Source organism: Bombina bombina, chromosome 5 (genome assembly GCF_027579735.1).
Source record: "Bombina bombina isolate aBomBom1 chromosome 5, aBomBom1.pri, whole genome shotgun sequence".
In the NCBI taxonomy this organism is placed as follows: Eukaryota; Metazoa; Chordata; class Amphibia; order Anura; family Bombinatoridae; genus Bombina; species Bombina bombina.
In genome coordinates this window covers 480,476,345-480,496,544 of record NC_069503.1, presented here as the reverse complement: position 1 = coordinate 480,496,544, position 20,200 = coordinate 480,476,345, and the positions used below count along the sequence as shown (strand labels likewise).

Genomic DNA, 20,200 nt, shown 5'->3' with positions numbered 1-20,200 from the left:
ACGTCAGGCTGGTTCTCGTTGTTACTTTTCAGGTGGGGCATCAAGGGGTTTGTCAGTCCTCTTGGTCCTGTCTCCATTTGTATGTTCTGGAAGGATCCTGCTAAGAAGCACTCTGAAGGTCTTCGACCTCGGAGCTAATTATCTCCATTTTCTTTGGTCTGGAGGTCTAGTCGTCTCCTTACCGTGAATTACCAGGTTAGGGGGGGTTTTATCCCTCGTAGGGTATTCTTTCGATCTTCTCATTTTGAGAATCTAGACCTCAGTACCTCTTCTATAGGGGCGAGGTGTTTAGACTTCCTGTTTCTCCTACATTGGTGTGTCCGGTCCACGGCTTCATCCTTACTTGTGGGATATTCTCATTCCCTACAGGAAATGGCAAAGAGAGCACACAGCAAAGCTGTCCATATAGCCCCCCCTCTGGCTCCGCCCCCCCAGTCATTCTCTTTGCCGCTCTGAACATGTAGCATCTCCACGGGGATGGTAAAGAGTATGTGGTGTTACTTATGCTTCTTCGGAGGCTATTTTTGGGAGAAAGGTTTTGCTGTGGTGCCTTCCGTTTAGGTTACCTGACTTGTTCCCTCCCTTCATCCGTGTCCTAAAGCTTTGGTATTGGTTCCCACAAGTAAGGATGAAGCCGTGGACCGGACACACCAATGTAGGAGAAAACAGAATTTATGTTTACCTGATAAATTTCTTTCTCCTACGGTGTGTCCAGTCCATGGCCCGCCCTGGCTTTTAGTCAGGTTTAAAATTTTTATTTTTCTGTACACTTCAGTCACCACGGCACCTTATAGTTTCTCCTTTTTCTCCTAACCGTCGGTCGAATGACTGGGGGGCGGGCCAGAGGGGGGGCTATATGGACAGCTTTGCTGTGTGCTCTCTTTGCCATTTCCTGTAGGGAATGAGAATATCCCACAAGTAAGGATGAAGCCGTGGACCGGACACACCGTAGGAGAAAGAAATTTATCAGGTAAACATAAATTCTGTTTTTTCCCCTTGTCTGGGGTTGGTTGGTCATCGGGGTTGAAGGATCGGGCTCTTGTGGCCGCCTCTTTCCTCATACTGCTTCTCATATCATCATATCAGTTGATGTGTTTCTTTGGGATATCGATGTTCGTCATCCTGTTGTGCCTTGGTCCTAGGGGTTACCGGTCGGGAGGTGGACCAAGATGGATCGTTTCTGAGTTTGCAGCCTCTGTTGCAGAGGTGCAGCTTCTTGGCTATTGATCTGGATATTGTCCCTCTAACGAGGGAAAAGGGGTCTTTTCTGTCTCTGGGATGCTTTGTGAATGTCCAGTGCCCTTAAGGCCTTTGGATGTGCTGTGTTGCATCTTCTAGGATTCTCCGCATGAGGTAGTCCTATGGTTCCTAGTCTGTGGCTAGTTCCATTTTCCGGGGGCCAGGTTGTTTGGTCTTGGTCTAGGATATCTAGCCGGATCTCCTAGTTGGATCCTGAGGACTCGGCCCTTAAGGTTTTGAGTCATCCGCGTGCTCCTTTGGGCGGTGATTGGAGAAGGGCTTGATGGCTTGTTAGTTTCCTAGCAAGCGGGAGTTTAATGTCTGTTACAGCTGGAGGGTGCCCTTTTTGTCGTTTTTGTTTTTGCCATCTGTTCAATGACATATACTCCGTACCTGTGGGTGGCTGAGCAGGTGTCTGTTCATTTCCCTCCCTTTAGGGGGAGCGGGATATACCATATGTGTCTGCCTACTGCTCGGGGCGGGATTCGACCTGGTGGTTTTGAGTTCACCCTGTTGTGTCAATGGGTGGTCTCACTTCGTTTTGGGAGCTTACCTTCTGGTAGGGTAGGAATCTGGGTCTGGGTTCTGGACCAGAGATCGTACTACCTTCTGTTCCGGCTTGGTGGCTTAGCATGCCAAGTTTGTTACATATGGTCAGGGTTTTTACCCCTTGTTATTGTTGAGTCCTCTTTTTTTGAGTTCTGGGTGGTATGGGGATTTATTTATTTCCTTTTCTTTGGACAGGCCAGGCGCTTTGGTGCTGGGCCATTGTCTAGATGATCTAGTTCATGTAACCTAATGGTGGGTTTTTGGGTCGAATTCAGCTGTTAGGGCTGGTTTTACATTTCCGGCCTGCGGTCTAAGATTGGTGTCCCACTGTAGCTTAGTGGTAACATTTGCTGCTTTAAAGCTAAAGGTCGAGCGTTTAAATCTCCCCTTTCACTGATGGGTTACAAATAGCCTCACCTAAATCATGATTTGCAGGCTATCTAATTACGGTTGAGCATTGACAGTGTTCTTCTCCTGATCTTGTGATCTCTACAGAGGTGAAGATTTGAGGAGTTTTTACTCGTCATGTTCCCGTTTACCTTTTTTTTGTAGGGGAACGGGTTCTTGCACTTCGGGAGGGTTCCCTTGGTGGTAGTCTCCTGGCGCAGTTTGATCGGTGATCTCTAGTGCCTTTGAGCGGTCTCTATCTGGGCCTTACTGATATTAATTGTTGGGCAGTTACTTAGTCCTTTCAGTCCTTTTCTCTTGTTAAGTGTGTTCAGTCCACGGGTCATCCATTACTTATGGGATATATTCTCCTTCCCAACAGGAAGTTGCAAGAAGATCACCCAAGCAGAGCTGCTATATAGCTCCTCCCCTCACATGTCATATCCAGTCATTCTCTTGCAACCCTCAACAAAGAAGGAGGTCGCGAGAGGAGTTGGAGTTTTTTACTTAATTATTCTTCAATCAAAAGTTTATTTTAAATAGCACCGGAGTGTGCTGTTTTTCTATCTCAGGCAGTATTTGGAAGAAGAATCTGCCTGCGTTTTTCTATGATCTTAGCAGACGTAACTAAGATCCACTGGCTGTTCTCGACATTCTGAGGAGTGGGGTAACTTCAGAAAATGGGAATAGCATGCGGGGTCCCCCGCAAATGAGGTATGTGCAGTACAATATTTTCTGGGAATGGAATTGACTAAGAAAACACTGCTGTTACCCATATGATGTAAGTACAGCCTTAAATGCAGTAGTAGCGACTGGTATCAGGCTGATAAATGTATGCGCAGTTGAGTTATTTTCTAGAGACTAGAATTTGACTGAGAAAATACTGTTAATACTGAAATAATGCTTAAGCCTTATCTGCAGTAGAAGCGACTGGTAGCAGGCTTAGTGATAACTTTGCATGACATTGAAAAAGTTTGTTTTTAAAACGTTTACTGGCATGTTATTCGTTTTGTGAGGTATTTTGGTGATAAATCTTTTGGGCATGATTTTTTTCCACATGGCTAACGTATTTTTCTGCATAGAAACCGTTATATCAGGTCTCCCACTGTTGTAATATGAGTGGGAGGGGCCTTTTTTAGCGCCTTGTAACGCAGTTAAAATTCTAGCACAGTCTTCCTGCTTCTTCCTCCTTGATCCAGGACGTCTCTAGAGAGCTCAGGGGTCTTCAAAATTCGTTTTTGAGGGAGGTAATCAGTCACAGCAGACCTGTGACAGTGTGTTTGACTGTGATAAAAGCGTTAAATCTTAATTTGATTATCCGTTTTCTGGGTATTAAGGGGTTAATCATCCTTTTGCTAATGGGTGCAGTCCTCTGCTAATTAATACATTTACTGTTAAAAATTGTTGGCTATAACTGAATTAGTTCATTGTTATTCAACTGTGTTTTTGAAAAGCGCTGCAGCGTTTTTTTATATTGCTTGTAAACTTATTGAAAGTAATTTCCAAGCTTGCTAGCTTCATTGCTAGTCTGTTTAAACATGTCTGATAAAGAGGAATCTGCTTGTTCATTATGTTTAAAAGCCGATGTGGAGCCCAATAGAAATATGTGTACCAATTGTATTGATATTACTTTAAATAAAAGTCAATCTTTACCGATAAAGAAATTATCACCAGACAACGAGGGGGAAGTTATGCCGTCTAACTCTCCTCACGTGTCAGTACCTTCGCCTCCCGCTCAGAAGGTGCGTGAGATTGTGGCGCCAAGTACATCAAGGCGCTTACAAATCACTTTACATGATATGGCTAATGTTATGAAAGAAGTATTATCCAATCTGCCCGAGTTAAGAGGCAAGCGCGATAGCTCTGGGTTAAGGACAGAGCGCGCCGATGACACGAGAGCCATGTCTGATACTGCGTCACAATTTGCAGAACATGAGGACGGAGAGCTTCATTCTGTGGGTGACGGTTCTGATTCGGGGAGACCGGATTCAGAAATTTAAAATTTTAAATTTAAGCTTGAGAACCTCCGCGTGTTGCTAGGGGAGGTGTTAGCTGCTCTGAATGATTGTGACACGGTGGCAATCCCAGAGAAATTATGTAGGCTGGATAAATACTATGCGGTACCGGTGTGTACTGACGTTTTTCCTATACCGAAAAGGCTTACAGAGATTATTAGCAAGGAGTGGGATAGACCTGGTGTGCCCTTTTCCCCTCCTCCGATATTTAGAAAAATGTTCCCTATAAACGCAGCCACACGAGACTTATGGCAGGCGGTCCCTAAGGTGGAGGGAGCAGTTTCTACTTTAGCCAAACGTACCACTATCCCGGTGGAGGATATTTGTGCTTTCTCAGATCCAATGGATAAAAAATTAGAGGGTTACCTTAAGAAAATGTTTGTTCATTCTGGTTTGAGTCTCTGGAAGAGGCGATTCGCACAGCACCATTGGATGAGACTTTGAGCAAGCTTAGAACGCTTAAGCTAGCTAATGCATTTGTTTCGGATGCCGTAGTGCATTTAACCAAACTTACGGCTAAGAATTCCGGATTCGCCATACAGGCGCGCAGAGCGCTATGGCTTAAATCCTGGTCAGCAGATGTAACTTCTAAATCTAAACTACTGAATATTCCTTTCAAAGGCCCGGCTTGAAGGAAATTATTGCTGACATTACTGGAGGTAAGGGCCACACTCTTCCTCAGGACAGGGCCAAATCAAAGGCCAAACAGTCTAATTTTCGTGCCTTTCGTAATTTCAAGGCAGGAGCAGCATCAACTTCCTCCGCTCCAAAACAGGAAGGAACTACTGCTTGTTACAGACAAGGTTGGAAAGGCAACCAGTCATGGAACAAGGGCAAGCAGGCCAGAAAGCCTACTTCCGCCCCTAAGACAGCATGAAGACAGGGCCCCCTTTCCGGAGACGGATCTAGTGGGGGGCAGACTTTCTCTCTTGGCCCAGGCTTGGGCAAGAGATGTACAGGATCCCTGGACGTTGGAGATTATATCTCAGGGATACCTTCTGGATTTCAAAACTTCTCCTCCACAAGGGAGGTTTCATCTTTCAAGGTTATCAACAAACCTAGTAAAGAAAGAGGCATTTCTACAATGTGTACAAGACCTCTTAGTGATGGGAGTGATCCACCCAGTTCCGCGAACGAAACAAGGGCTAGGGTTTTACTCTAATCTGTTTGTGGTTCCCAAAAAAGAGGGAACCTTCAGACCAATCTTAGACTTAAAAATCTTAAACAAATTCCTAAGGGTTCCATCGTTCAAGATGGAAACCATTCGGACCATCCTACCCATGATCCAAGAGGGTCAGTATATGACCACAGTGGACTTAAAGGATGCCTACCTTCACATACCGATTCACAAAGATCATTATCGGTACCTAAGGTTTGCCTTTCTAGACAGGCATTACCAGTTTGTAGCTCTTCCCTTCGAGTTAGCTACGGCTCCGAGAATTTTTACAAAGGTTCTGGGTTCGCTTCTGGCGGTACTAAGACCGCGAGGCATAGCGGTGGCTCCGTACCTAGACGACATTCTGATACAAGCGTCAAGTTTTCAAAATGCAAAGTCTCATACAGAGATAGTTCTAGCATTTCTGAGGTCGCATGGGTGGAAAGTGAACATGGAAAAGAGTTCTCTGTTTCCACTCACAAGGGTCCCTTTCCTAGGGACTCTTATAGATTCTGTAGAGATGAAGATTTACCTGACGGAGTCCAGGTTATCAAAAATCCTAAATGCTTGTCGTGTCCTTCATTCCATTCCAAGCCCATCAGTAGCTCAGTGCATGGAAGTAATCGGCTTAATGGTCGCGGCAATGGACATAGTGCCATTTGCGCGCCTGCATCTCAGACCGCTGCAATTATGCATGCTAAGTCAGTGGAATGGGGATTACTCAGATCTGTCCCCTTTACTGTATCTGGACCAGGAGACCAGGGATTCTCTTCTCTGGTGGTTGTCTCGGGTTCATCTGTCCAAAGGAATGACCTTTCGCAGACCAGATTGGACGATTGTAACAACAGATGCCAGCCTACTAGGCTGGGGCGCAGTCTGGAACTCCCTAAAGGCTCAGGGATCGTGGACTCAGGAGGAGAAACTCCTTCCAATAAATATTCTGGAATTAAGAGCAATATTCAATGCTCTCCTAGCTTGGCCTCAGTTAGCAACACTGAGGTTCATCAGGTTTCAGTCGGAAAACATCACAACTGTAGCTTACATAAATCATCAAGGAGGAACCAGGAGTTCCCTAGCGATGTTAGAAGTCTCAAAGATAATTCGCTGGGCAGAGTCTCACTCTTGCCACATGTCAGCGATCTACATCCCAGGCGTGGAGAACTGGGAGGCGGACTTTCTAAGTCGCCAGACTTTTCATCTGGGGGAGTGGGAACTTCATCCGGAGATATTTGCTCAACTGATTCTTTGTTGGGGCAAACCGGAACTGGATCTCATGGCATCTCGCCAGAACGCAAAGCTTCCGTGCTACGGATCCAGGTCCAGGGACCCGGGAGCGGTGCTGATAGATGCACTAGCAGCCCCTTGGGTTTTCAACATGGCTTATGTGTTTCCACCTTTTCCGTTACTGCCTCGACTGATTGCCAAGATCAAACAGGAGAGAGCATCGGTGATTCTGATAGCGCCTGCGTGGCCACGCAGGACCTGGTATGCAGACCTAGTGGACATGTCGTCCTGTCCACCTTGGTCTCTGCCTCTGAGGCAGGACCTTCTAATTCAGGGTCCTTTCAACCATCCAAACCTAATTTCTCTGAGGCTGACTGCATGGAGATTGAACGCTTGATTCTATCGAAGCGTGGTTTCTCGGAGTCGGTTATTGATACATTAATACAGGCTCGGAAACCTGTGACCAGAAAAATTTACCATAAGATATGGCGTAAATATTTTTATTGGTGTGAATCCAAGAGTTACTCATGGAGTAAGGTTAGGATTCCTAGGATATTGTCTTTTCTACAAGAGGGTTTAGAAAAGGGTTTATCCGCTAGTTCGCTAAAGGGACAGATTTCTGCTCTGTCTATTCTTTTACACAAGCGTCTGGCAGAGAATCCAGACGTCCAGGCTTTTTGTCAGGCTTTGGCTAGGATTAAGCCTGTGTTTAAAACTGTTGCTCCTCCGTGGAGCTTAAACTTGGTTCTTAAAGTTCTTCAGGGTGTTCCGTTTGAGCCCCTTCATTCCATTGATATTAAGCTTTTATCTTGGAAAGTTCTGTTTTTGATGGCTATTTCCTCGGCTCGAAGAGTCTCTGAGTTATCTGCCTTACATTGTGATTCTCCTTATCTGATCTTTCATTCAGACAAGGTAGTCCTGCGTACTAAACCTGGGTTTTTACCTAAGGTTGTTTCTAAAAGGAATATCAATCAAGAGATAGTTGTTCCATCATTATGTCCTAATCCTTCTTCAAAGAAGGAACGTCTTTTGCATAATCTAGACGTGGTCCGTGCCCTGAAGTTCTACTTACAGGCAACTAAAGACTTTCGGCAAACTTCTCTGTTTGTTGTTTACTCTGGACAGAGGAGAGGTCAAAAGGCTTCGGCTACCTCTCTCTCTTTTTGGCTTCGTAGCATAATACGTTTAGCCTATGAGACTGCTGGACAGCAGCCTCCTGAAAGAATTACAGCTCATTCCACTAGAGCTGTGGCTTCCACCTGGGCCTTTAAGAATGAGGCCTCTGTTGAACAGATTTGCAAGGCTGCAACTTGGTCTTCACTTCATACTTTTTCCAAATTTTCCAAATTTGACACTTTTGCTTCTTCGGAGGCTGTTTTTGGGAGAAAGGTTCTACAGGCAGTGGTTCCTTCTGTTTAATGTTCCTGCCTTGTCCCTCCCATCATCCGTGTACTTTAGCTTTGGTATTGGTATCCCATAAGTAATGGATGACCCGTGGACTGAACACACTTAACAAGAGAAAACATAATTTATGCTTACCTGATGAATTTATTTCTCTTGTAGTGTGTTCAGTCCACGGCCCGCCCTGTCTTTTTTGAGGCAGGTTCTAAATTTTAAATTATAACTCCAGTCACCACTGCACCCTATAGTTTCTCCTTTCTCGTCTTGTTTCGGTCGAATGACTGGATATGACATGTGAGGAGAGGAGCTATATAGCAGCTCTGCTTGGGTGATCCTCTTGCAACTTCCTGTTGGGAAGGAGAATATATCCCATAAGTAATGGATGACCCGTGGACTGAACACACTACAAGAGAAATAAATTTATCAGGTAAGCATAAATTATGTTTTTGTGTGGTTTGGTGCCCTTTGAATGGGCCGCCTTGTTTGCCCATCCTGTTTTTTGCATTCAGTGTCCTTTTATAGCTTGGTTATTTACCCAAAAGTAATGAATGCAGCTGGGGAGTCTCCCCGTTTAAGAAGAAAAACAAATTATGCTTACCTGATAATTTTTCTTTTCTTCTGACGGGGAGAGTCCACAGCTCCCCTCCCACGTTCTTTTATGGGGGGCGGCCATGTTTTTGGTTTATTCTTCTAGCACCTTTTTTCCACCTGATATTTCTCCTACTTTTCCTTGTTCCCTTGGCAGAATGACTGGGGGATGAGGGAAGTGAGGGAGGTATTTAAGCCTTTGGCTGGGGTGTCTTTGCCTCCTCCTGGTGGCCAGGTTCTGAATTCCCAAAAGTAATGCATGCAGACTCTCCCCGTCAGAAGAAAAGAAAATGATCGGGTAAGCATAATTTGTTTTTCATGTGGGAAAGGAGGTTCCTTGTACTAAGTTGGGATTTCTTTCCAAGGTAGTAACGGACCGTAAGATTAATCAGGAAATTATTGTTCCTTCTTTTTGTCCTAATCCTTCTTCTCAGAAGGAACGTCTGTTGTATAACCTGGATGTTGTGTGTGTGCTCTGAAATCTTACCTTTGGCAATCAACTGCCCTGTTTATTGTTTTCTCTGGTTGAAAAATGTTATCCGGTTAGCTTATGAGACAGCTGGACAACAGCCTCCTGAGGGAATTACGGCTCATTCCACTAGTGCTGTCTCTCTTTCCTGGGCTTTCAAAAATGAAGCTTCTGTGGAGCAAATCTGTAAGCGGCCTCTTGGTCCATATTGCATACTTTTTCAAAATTCTACAAATTTGATACTTTTGCCTCAGCTGAGGCTTCCTTTGGGAGAAAAGTTCTTCAAGCGGTGGTGCCTTCTGTTTAGGTCCGCCTGTCTTGTTCTCCCTCCCTTCCATTCTATGTCCTTGGATTTGTGGACTCCCAATGCCATAGGATAGAAAACAAAATTTATGCTTACCTGATAAATGTCTTTCTTTCCGGGCATGGAGAATCCACGACCCACCCTTAATTTGAGTTTAAGGGACACTGAACCCAAATTTTTCTTTCATGATTCAGATAGAGCATGACATTTTAAGCAGCCTTCTAATTTACTCCTGTTATCAATTTGTCTTCGTTCTCTTACTATCTTTATTTTAAAAGCAGGAATGTAAATCTTAGCAACCAGCCCATTTTAGGTTCAGCACCATGGATAGCGCTTGCTTTATTGGAGGCTTACATTTACCTACCAATAAGCAAGCATAACCAGGTTCTCAACCAAAAATGGGCCGGCTCCTATGCATCACATTCCTACTTTTTAAATAAAGATAGCAAGAGAACGAAGAACAATTGATAATAGGAGTAAATTAGAAAGCTTAAAATTGCACGCTCTATCTGAATCATGAAAGAAAAAATTTGGGTTCATTGTCCCTTTAACTCAAATTAAGGGTGGGTCGTGGACTCTCCATGCCAGGAAAGAACGAAATTTATTAAGAAATTTGGGTTTAGTGTCCCTTTAAGACGGCTCATTTTGTATAAACCCCAGGCACCTCTATACCCTTGTGTTATCTTCTTTTCCATTTTCCTTCGGCCGAATGACGGGGGATTATGGGTAATGGGAGTGACACTTAACAGCTCTGCTGGTGTGTTCTTTGCCTCCTCCTGCTGTCCAGGAGTTGAATTCCCACTAGTAATTGGAATGGATTTGTGGACTCTCCATGCCAGGAAAGAAAGACATTTATCAGGTAAGCATAAATTTTGTTTTTGCACAGATGTGCTTAAAGGGTTAGTCTACTTCAGAATTTTTATTGTTTAAAAAGATAATATTTTTATTACTAATTTCCCAGTTTTGCATAAGCAACAGTTATATTAATATTCTTTCTACCCTTGTGATTACCTTGTATCTAAGCCTCTGTATGCTGCCCCCTTATTTCAGTTCTTTTGACAGACTTGCATTTTAGCCAGTCATTTCCCTCTCATATATAACTCCACAGGCATAAGCATAATGTTATCTATTTAGCACACATTAACTAATGCCATCTAGCCATAAAAACAATGTCAAATGCATTCAGATAAGAGGCATCCTTCAATGGCTTAGAAATGTAGCATATGAGCCTACCTAGGTTTAGCTTTAAACTAAGAATACAATCAGAACAAAGCAAAGTTGATGATAAAAGTATATTGAAATGTTGTTTAAAATTACATGCCCTATCATGAAAGTTTAATTTTGACTAGATTGTCAATTTTAATTGCTGATATATAGTTTGCATAAAAAAGTCTGTTTTATATCACTTAAAAGTTAAAAGGCTGAGTGTTTTCATTAATAAAGTGAAGTCAAAGGAAGGACGATTTACTAGTGATGTACACCACTGCTCTGTTCTTGGGCTTATTTAGTTAAACATATTCATTAATGATATTGGTAGAGAGATTCAAGGAAAGGCGTTTGATTTTTATGGATAATAAAAACATTTGTAGCACTGCTGATGTTTCAGGAGGGGTAGATCAAATTGGTAGTGATATTGATAAACTGAAGGCTTGAATAACTAAATTGGATTCAACATTAACCCCTTTGCGTCCTTATGACGTTCTACATCCTAAACGCACTGGGCTTTAAAGCCCGTAGAACGGCATAGAACATCATCAGTTTAAACGCATCAAGTGTTCATGAGAAAAATAACAAATCTGAGCTTTTTCTTTTGACACTGATTAGCAAGCATTTTTGTAGTAAAACAAAATGGTGCAAAAACATGTACCAAGGCGAAAATACTTTTTCTTTTTACTTGGTTGCTGCAATTTCGTAATAGTCTAGGACTTGTGGAAATTCCCAACATAAATAATATCAACATGAAAAAATGTTTTTTACTTTCATTTAACAGAAGCACATTATAATGAACAGTGCCTTGGACTATTTGGTAAGTACATTTGCTAATATGAATATATACCAATTAAGATTAGCTTTATTTGTGTAGGAGTCTTTAATATGTTGGTAAAGTATATTAATTGTATTCGGTGTAACGTGTATAAAAATAATGGATATTCATTTTTTTTATGCTAATCATTTATGTCATTCATCAAACATATAATAAGTTACAGTTTGTATTTTTCTTGGGTTTACGGAATTGGTTATTAGAAAGACTATACAAAGGGTTTGGTTGTGCAAATAACATGCAGCTACTAATATATGCATTGCTATAGCTTCTGTTAATCAGACTATAGTGAAACTTATCTGAAAGGTACAGTGTAATGTGATTTTATTCCCTCCCTTTTTGTGTTCCCAATTCATTTTACCTGCTGGAGGGCATTCAATTGTTTATAAATAGATCCTTTATGTTTTTGTAATTTTTGAACTGATGCTTTTTACTGCTGTACCCTCATCTATACTGAATATTTCAATACTTAGTTTTTTCTATAACTAGTAACTATGTAAATAGGTAGGCTTTAAACATATTACACACAGTGGGATGTGGGACTGAGAGAAAGGTCATACTAAATGGGGGGAGAGCTGAACATGAGTGAAGTCAGTTTGTCTGAAAGGAATAAATCACTTTTCTCCAACATAGGTGTGTCCGGTCCACGGCGTCATCCTTACTTGTGGGATATTCTCTTCCCCAACAGGAAATGGCAAAGAGCCCAGCAAAGCTGGTCACATGATCCCTCCTAGGCTCCGCCTTCCCCAGTCATTCTCTTTGCCGTTGTACAGGCAACATCTCCACGGAGATGGCTTAGAGTTTTTTGGTGTTTAAATGTAGTTTTTATTCTTCAATCAAGAGTTTGTTATTTTAAAATAGTGCTGGTATGTACTATTTACTCTGAAACAGGAAAGAGATGAAGATTTCTGTTTGTAAGAGGAAAATGATTTTAGCAACCGTTACTAAACTCGATGGCTGTTTCCACACAGGACTGTTGAGAGGAATTAACTTCAGTTGGGGGAAACAGTGAGCAGACTTTTGCTGCTTGAGGTATGACACATTTCTAACAAGACTCGGTAATGCTGGAAGCTGTCATTTTCCCTATGGGAACCGGTAAGCCATTTTCTTAGTTTAAGAAAAGAATAAAGGGCTTCATTAGGGCTTAAAAAACTGGTAGACATTTTTCTGGGCTAAAACGATTACTTTACTAAGTATATTTGGCAGATTATTACTTTTAATAGTTGTTAAATCTTGGGGATTGCTTTAATAAAAATGGCAGGCACTGTATTGGACACCTTTTTCACTGGGGGCCTTTTCTAGTCATAGACAGAGCCTCATTTTCGCGCCTCTAATGCGCAGTTGTTTTTGGAAAGCATGGCATGCAGATGCATGTGTGAGGAGCTAAGAACCACTGAAAAAGCTTATAGAAGGCATCATTTGGTATCGTATTCCCCTCTGGGCTTGGTTGGGTCTCAGCAAAGCAGATACCTGGGACTGTATAGGGGTTAAATGTAAAAACGGCTCCGGTTCCGTTATTTTAAGGGTTAAAGCTTTCAAATTTGGTGTGCAATACTTTTAAGGCTTTAAGTTACTGTGGTGAAATTTTGGTGAAATTTGAACAATTCCTTCATACTTTTTCAAATATTCAGTAATAAAGTGTGTTCAGTTTGAAATTTAAAGGGACAGTAACGGTTTTATTGTAAAACGTTTTTTGTGCTTTGTTGACAAGTTTAAGCCTGTTTAACATGTCTGAACCATCAGATAACGATGTTCTATATGTATGAAAGCCAATGTGTCTCCCCATTTAAATATATGTGATATATTTGTGTCATAATATCCCCCTATATTTAAGAAATTAGTTCCTATAGTCGACCCCAGAAAGGACTAATAGCATACAGTCCCCAAGGTCGAGGGGGCGGTTTCTACTCTAAACAAACGCACTTCTATTCCTATAGAAGATAGTTGTGCTTTCAAGATCCTATGGATTAAAGGTTAGAGGGTTTGCTTAAAAAGATGTTTGTTCAGCAAGGTTACCTTCTACAACCAATTTCATGCATTGTTCCTGTCACTACAGCTGCGTGTTTCTGGTTCGAAGAACTAGAAAAGTCGCTCAATAAAGAATCTTCGTACGAGGAGGTTTTGGACAGAGTTCAAGCTCTTAAATTGGCTAACTCTTTTTTATTTTAGATGCCGCTTTGCAATTAGCTAGATTAGCGGCGAATAATTCAGGGTTTGCTATCGTGGCGCGCAGAGCGCTTTTGCTTAACATCCCTTTCAAGGGTAAAACACTGTTTGGCCCTGACTTGAAAGAGATTATTTCAGACATCACTGGGGGAAAGGGCCACGCCCTTCCTCTGGATAGGTCTTTTAAGGCTAAAAATAAGCCAAATTTTCGTCCCTTTCGCAGAAACGGACCAGCCTCAAATTCTACACCCTCTAAGCAAGAGGGTAATACTTCTCAAACCAAGCCAGCCTGGAGGCCGATGCAAGGCTGGAACAAGGGTAAGCAGGCCAAGTCACCTGCCACTGCTACCAAGACAGCATGAAGTGTTGGCCCCCGATCTGGGAAGGATCTGGTGGGGGGCAGACTTTCTCTCTTTGCTCAGGCTGGGGCAAGAGATGTTCAGGATCCTTGGGCGCTAGAAATAGTTTCTCAAGGTTATCTCCTGGAATTCAGGGAACTACCCCCAAGGGGAAGGTTCCACGGGTCTCAATTATCTTCGAACAGGCATTCTTACACTGTGTAGAAGACCTGTTAAGCATGGGAGTGATTCATCCTGTTCCATTAGGAGAACAAGGGATGGGTTTTTACTCCAACCTGTTCATAATTCCCAAAAAAGAGGGAACATTCAGACCTATTTTAGATCTCAAGATTCGAAACAAGTTTCTAAGGGTTTCATCATTCAAAATGGAAACCATTCGAACGATCCTTCCTACCATCCAGGAAGGTCAATTCATGACCACGGTGGACTTTAAGGATGCGTACCTACGTATTCCTATCCACAAGGAACATTTTCGGTTCATAAGGTTCGCCTTTCTGGACAAGCATTACCTGTGGCACTTCCATTCGGATTAGCCACTGCTCCAAGGATTTTCACAAGGGTACTAGGGTCCCTTCTAGCGGTGCTAAGACCAAGGGGCATTGCAGTAGTACCTTACTTGGACGACATCCTGATTCAAGTGTCGTCTCTGTCAAAAGCAAGGGCTCATACGGACATTGTCCTAGCCTTTCTCAGATCTCACAGGTGGAAAGTGAACATAGAAAAAAGTTCTCTGTCCCCGTCAACAAGAGTTCCCGTCTTGGGAACAATAATAGTTTCCTTAGAAATGAAGGTTTTTCTGACAGAGACCAGAAAATCAAAACTTCTAAGCTCTTGTCAGGTACTTCATTCTGTTCTTCTTCCTTCCATAGCGCAGTCCATGGAAGTAATAGGTTTGATGGTTGCGGCAATGGACATAGTTCCTTTTGCACGAATTCATCTAAGACCATTGCACCTGTGCATGCTCAGACAGTGGAATGGGGATTATACAGACTTGTCTCCGACGATACAAGTAGATCAAATAACCAGAAATTCACTCCGTTGGTGGCTGACCCTGGACAACCTGTCACAGGGAATGAGCTTCCGCAGACCAGAATAGGTCATTGTCACGACCGACGCCAGTCTGGTGGGCTGGGGCGCGGTCTGGGAACCCCTGAAAACTCAGGGTCTATGGTTTCGGGAAGACTCTCTTCTCCCGATACACATAATGGAACTGAGAGCGATATTCAATGCTCTCAAGGCTTGGCCTCGACTAGCAAAGGCCAAATTCATAAGGTTTCAATCAGACATCATGACGACTGTTACATATATCAACCATCAGGGGGTAACAAGGAGTTCCCTGGCGTTGGAGGAGCATCCGGGGGAGTGGGAACTCCATCTGGAAATCTTTGCCCAAATAACTCAATTATGGGGCATTCCAGACATGGTTCTGATGGCCTCTCGTCAGAACTTCATGGTCCCTTGTTACGGGTCCAAATCCAGGGATCCCAAGGCGACTCTCTTGGATACAATAGTAGCACCTTGGATCTTCAAACTAGCTTATGTATTCCCACCGTTTCCTCTCATTCCCAGGCTGGTAGCCAGGATCAATCTGGAGAGGGCTTCGGTGACCTTGATAGTTCCTGTGTGGCCACGCAGGACTTGGTATGCAGACCTGGTGAATGTGTCATCGGCTCCACCATGGAAGCTACCTTTGAGACAGGACCTTCTTATTCAGGGTCCATTCGAACATCCGAATCTGGTTTTCCTCCAACTGACTGCTTGGAGTTTGAACGCTTGATTTTATCAAAGCGTGGGTTTTCAGATTCTGTAATAGATACTCTTATTCAGGCTAGAAAGCCTGTAACTAGAAAAATTTACCATAATATATGGAAAAAATATATCTGTTGGTGTGAATCTAAAGGATTCCCATGGAACAAGATAAAAATTCCTAAGATTCTTTCCTTTCTACAAGAAGGTTTGGAGAAAGGATTTTCTGCGAGTTCTCTGAAGGGACAGATCTCTGCTTTATCTGTTTTACTTCACAAAGGGCTGGCAGCTGTGCCAGACGTTTAAGCGTTTGTTCAGGCTCTGGTTAGAATCAAGCCTGTTTACAGACCTTTGACTCTTCCCTGGAGTCTTAATCTAGTTCTTTCAGTTCTTCAAGGGTTCCGTTTGAACCCTTACATTCCGTAGATATTAAGTTATTATCTTGGAAAGTTTTGTTTTAGGTTGCAATTTCTTCCGCTAGAAGAGTTTCTGAGTTATCTGCTCTGCAGTGTTCTCCGCCCTATCTGGTCCATGCAGATAAGGTGGTTTTACGTACTGAGCCTGGTTTTCTTCCGAAGGTTGTTTCCAACAAAAATATTAACCAGGAGATAGTTGTACCTTCTTTGTGTCCGAATCCAGTTTCATAGAAGGAACGTTTGTTACACAATTTGGACGTTGTCCGTGCTCTAAAATTCTATTTAGATGCTACAACGGATTTCAGACAAACATCTTCCTTGTTTGTTGTTTATTCTGGTAAAAGGAGAGGTCAAAAAGCAACTTCTACCTCTCTATCTTTTTGGCTTAAAAGCATCATCAGATTGGCTTATGAGACTGCCGGACGGCAGCCTCCTGAAAGAATCACAGCTCATTCCACTAGGGCCGTGGCTTCCACATGGGCCTTTAAGAACGAGGCTTCTGTTGATCAGATATGTAAGGCAGCGACTTGGTCTTCACTGCACACTTTTACCAAATTTTACAAATTTGATACTTTTGCTTCTTCTGAGGCTATTTTTGGGAGAAAGGTTTTGCAAACCGTGGTGCCTTCCATCTAGGTGACCTGATTTGCTCCCTCCCATCATCCGTGTCCTAAAGCTTTGGTATTGGTTCCCACAAGTAAGGATGACGCCGTGGACCGGACACACCTATGTTGGAGAAAACAGAATTTATGTTTACCTGATAAATTACTTTCTCCAACGGTGTGTCCGGTCCACGGCCCGCCCTGGTTTTTTTTTAATCAGGTCTGATGATTTATTTTCTTTAACTACAGTCACCACGGTATCATATGATTTCTCCTATGCAAATATTCCTCCTTTACGTCGGTCGAATGACTGGGGAAGGCGGAGCCTAGGAGGGATCATGTGACCAGCTTTGCTGGGCTCTTTGCCATTTCCTGTTGGGGAAGAGAATATCCCACAAGTAAGGATGACGCCGTGGACCGGACACACCGTTGGAGAAAGTAATTTATCAGGTAAACATAAATTCTGTTTCTCCTGATCAGTCAGATATTTGATTAAACATATATATTTATTAACCTTAAAATATATATATTTATTAACCTTACATATACCTTGACAGTTGTGAATTCTATCAACATTAGTAGAGAAATTGTTGTCCCTTCCTTGTGTCCTAATCCGAAGAATTCTTTGGAAAGATCCTTACATTCTTTGGATGTGGTGAGAGCTTTGAAATATTATGTTGAAGCTACTAAAGATTTCAGGAAGACTTCTAGTCTATTTGTTATATTTTCTGGTCCTAGGAAAGGTCAGAAGGCTTCTGCTATTTCCTTGGCTTCTTGGTTAAAACTTTTGATTCATCAAGCTTATTTGGAGTCGGGTCAGGCTCTGCCTCAGAATTACAGCTCATTCTACTAGATCAGTCTCCACTTCGTGGGCCTTTAAGAATGAAGCTTCAGTTGATCAGATTTGCAAAGCAGCAACTTGGTCCTCTTTGCATACATTTACTAAATTCTACCGTTTTGATGTATCTGCTTCTTCAGAAGCAGTTTTTTTTTTTTTTTTTCAAATCATTTTTATTAAGAATCCAAAATACAGAGAGGTCAGCAAAACAGGCAAACAAAAAACAATAATAACAGTCATTTGGACAGTGCTGCAGGGGAGGACAAAACCACCCTGTGTTCAGAAGTTTCAAAGGGCAAAATCACGTATCCTGGATTCTCATTTTAACCTTTTTCTCCTTCTTAAAAATAAAAACAAACAATACAAGTCTAGCAATAACAACTGCCGCAGTGTCTCAATGCCTATCTCGATACGTACACAGCTCCATCTTAAAAACTAGTCATAAACTGTACTCATATGTAAGCCTAATCCGTATAAATAACAATTCCTATAACTCTAGTCATTGTCAAGTGGTATATGCTGAAACTTTACGTTCTTTATGTAATTTTCCCAAGTTATTTGCAATTCAATGAATTGCTCCCGTTTATCATGTAGATAAGAACCATACTCTTCTAATTCAATCAGGTCTGTGACCTTGCTACGCCACAGGCTCAGGGAAGGAATCTCTGATTATCTCCAGTTTTGCGCTATCAGAACTTTCAAACTGTTTGTCATAATTTTTAGACGTGGCCTAAAGTGGGATTGGGGCAATTTGACTGGTTTGTTTAATAGCCACACGAGAGGGTCTAGTGGGAGAACTGTTTGAAAGATATATTTTATCTCATTGATTATAGATCGCCATAACATGTTTATCTGGGAACACCACCACCACATGTGACTCACACCACTACCTACATGGCCACATCGCCAACAGCGATTGGTAGTTTGTGGGAAAAGTTTATGGATCCTTTTGGGAGTCCGATACCAACCATGGAGTATTTTATAGTTTAATTCCTTGATGGATGCTGATGTGGAGGCAGATTTGGTGTAATGGAAAATTTTTGTCGCCACCTGCGGAGTGATGACTACCCCTAGCTCCCTCTCCCACATCTCAATAGAGCGTGGTAGATTGCCCGGTGGCAACTGGGTGAGGATATTGTAAATATGGGAAAGGCTATGCTTAACTGGCGGTGAGGCAGTATATACTTTCTCAATGTTGGTCAGTGGCCGTGCCATGTTTATGTAGTGCTGATGTGTCGTAATATAATGTGTCCTCCTATAGGTAAACCAATTGCCAGCCCAGCCATGACCAGCGTCTACCAGTTGTTCCTGAGATCTCATTTGATCGTTACTGGTGAGAGACATAAGCGGAACCTCCTAATCCCTAATCTGTGTTTCTGTGTTCCTGGCTAAGGATAACAGGGAGAACTCACTATTATGAATGATTGATGTTAATTGGCCTGGGCAAGAGGATAGATATGGGTTAGTCTTATTGGTAGAATCCCAGATTCTTAATGTTTCTTGTGTAATCGGGTTACTAATTTGATTGCAAAGTAAGTGGAACTTTTGGTTCCAGCAGAGAGAGGGGAGGTTAAAGCCCACATTTAGGTTCTCTTCTAATGAGATCCATCTCTTATGGCCCCTATGAATCCTCCAGTCTAAAATTCTTTGGAGAAATATGGACCTCTGATAAGAATCGATATCCGGGACTCCCAATCCCCCTTGGGTTATTGAACATGACATTATGGATTTGTTTATCCTAGGAGGACGTCTGTTCCAAATGAACGAGCTAAACAACTGTTGCATCTGTAATATGTATGTACCAGGCAGTTGTATGGGAAGTGTCTGCATGATGTATAACAGTCGTGTGAAAATGTTCATTTTAATTGTATTAATCCTCCCTAGCCAGGACAGAGGTTTCTTTCATGTAATTGGCAAGAGTTCATGAGCTAGTGACGTATGGGATATACATTCCTACCAGGAGGGGCAAAGTTTCCCAAACGTCAAAAATGCCTATAAATACACCCCTCACCACACCCACAATTCAGTTTTACAAACTTTGCCTCCCATGGAGGTGGTGAAGTAAGTTTGTGCTAGATTCTTCGTTGATATGCGTTTTGCAGCAGGTTGGAGCCCGGTTTTCCTCTCAGAGGGATGTGAAGAGAGTATTGCCTATTTGAATACCATGGTCTCCTTCTACGGGATTTATTTCATAGGTTCTCTGTTATCGGTCGTAGAGATTCATCTCTTACCTCCCTTTTCAGATCGACGATATACTCTTATATATATATATATATATATATATATATATACCATTACCTCTGCTGATTTTCGTTTCAGTACTGGTTTGGCTTTCTACAACATGTAGATGAGTGTCCTGGGGTAAGTAAGTCTTATTTTCTGTGACACTCTAAGCTATGGTTGGGCGCTTTTTTATAAAGTTCTAAATATATGTATTCAAACATTTATTTGCCTTGACTCAGGATGTTCAACATTCCTTATTTTCAGACAGTCAGTTTCATATTTGGGATAATGCATTTGAATCAATCATTTTTTCTTACCTTAAAAAATTTGACTTTTTCCCTGTGGGCTGTTAGGCTCGCGGGGGCTGAAAATGCTTCATTTTATTGCGTCATTCTTGGCGCAGACTTTTTTGGCGCAAAAAATCTTTTCTGTTTCCGGCGTCATACGTGTCGCCGGAAGTTGCGTCATTTTTTGACG

The 20,200-nt window shown here is 42.3% G+C and overlaps 1 protein-coding gene across 1 annotated transcript in view; it reads left to right on the top strand.

The window, feature by feature from the left end:
- LOC128660492 (uncharacterized) overlaps positions 1-20,200 on the top strand; it is a 212,942-nt gene that overhangs the window by 87,396 nt on the left and 105,346 nt on the right. Inside the window, exon 14 of the mRNA XM_053714379.1 lies at positions 11,323-11,358. Within this exon, the coding sequence (XP_053570354.1) occupies positions 11,323-11,358 (36 nt within the window). The remainder of the gene's footprint in view (positions 1-11,322; positions 11,359-20,200) is intronic.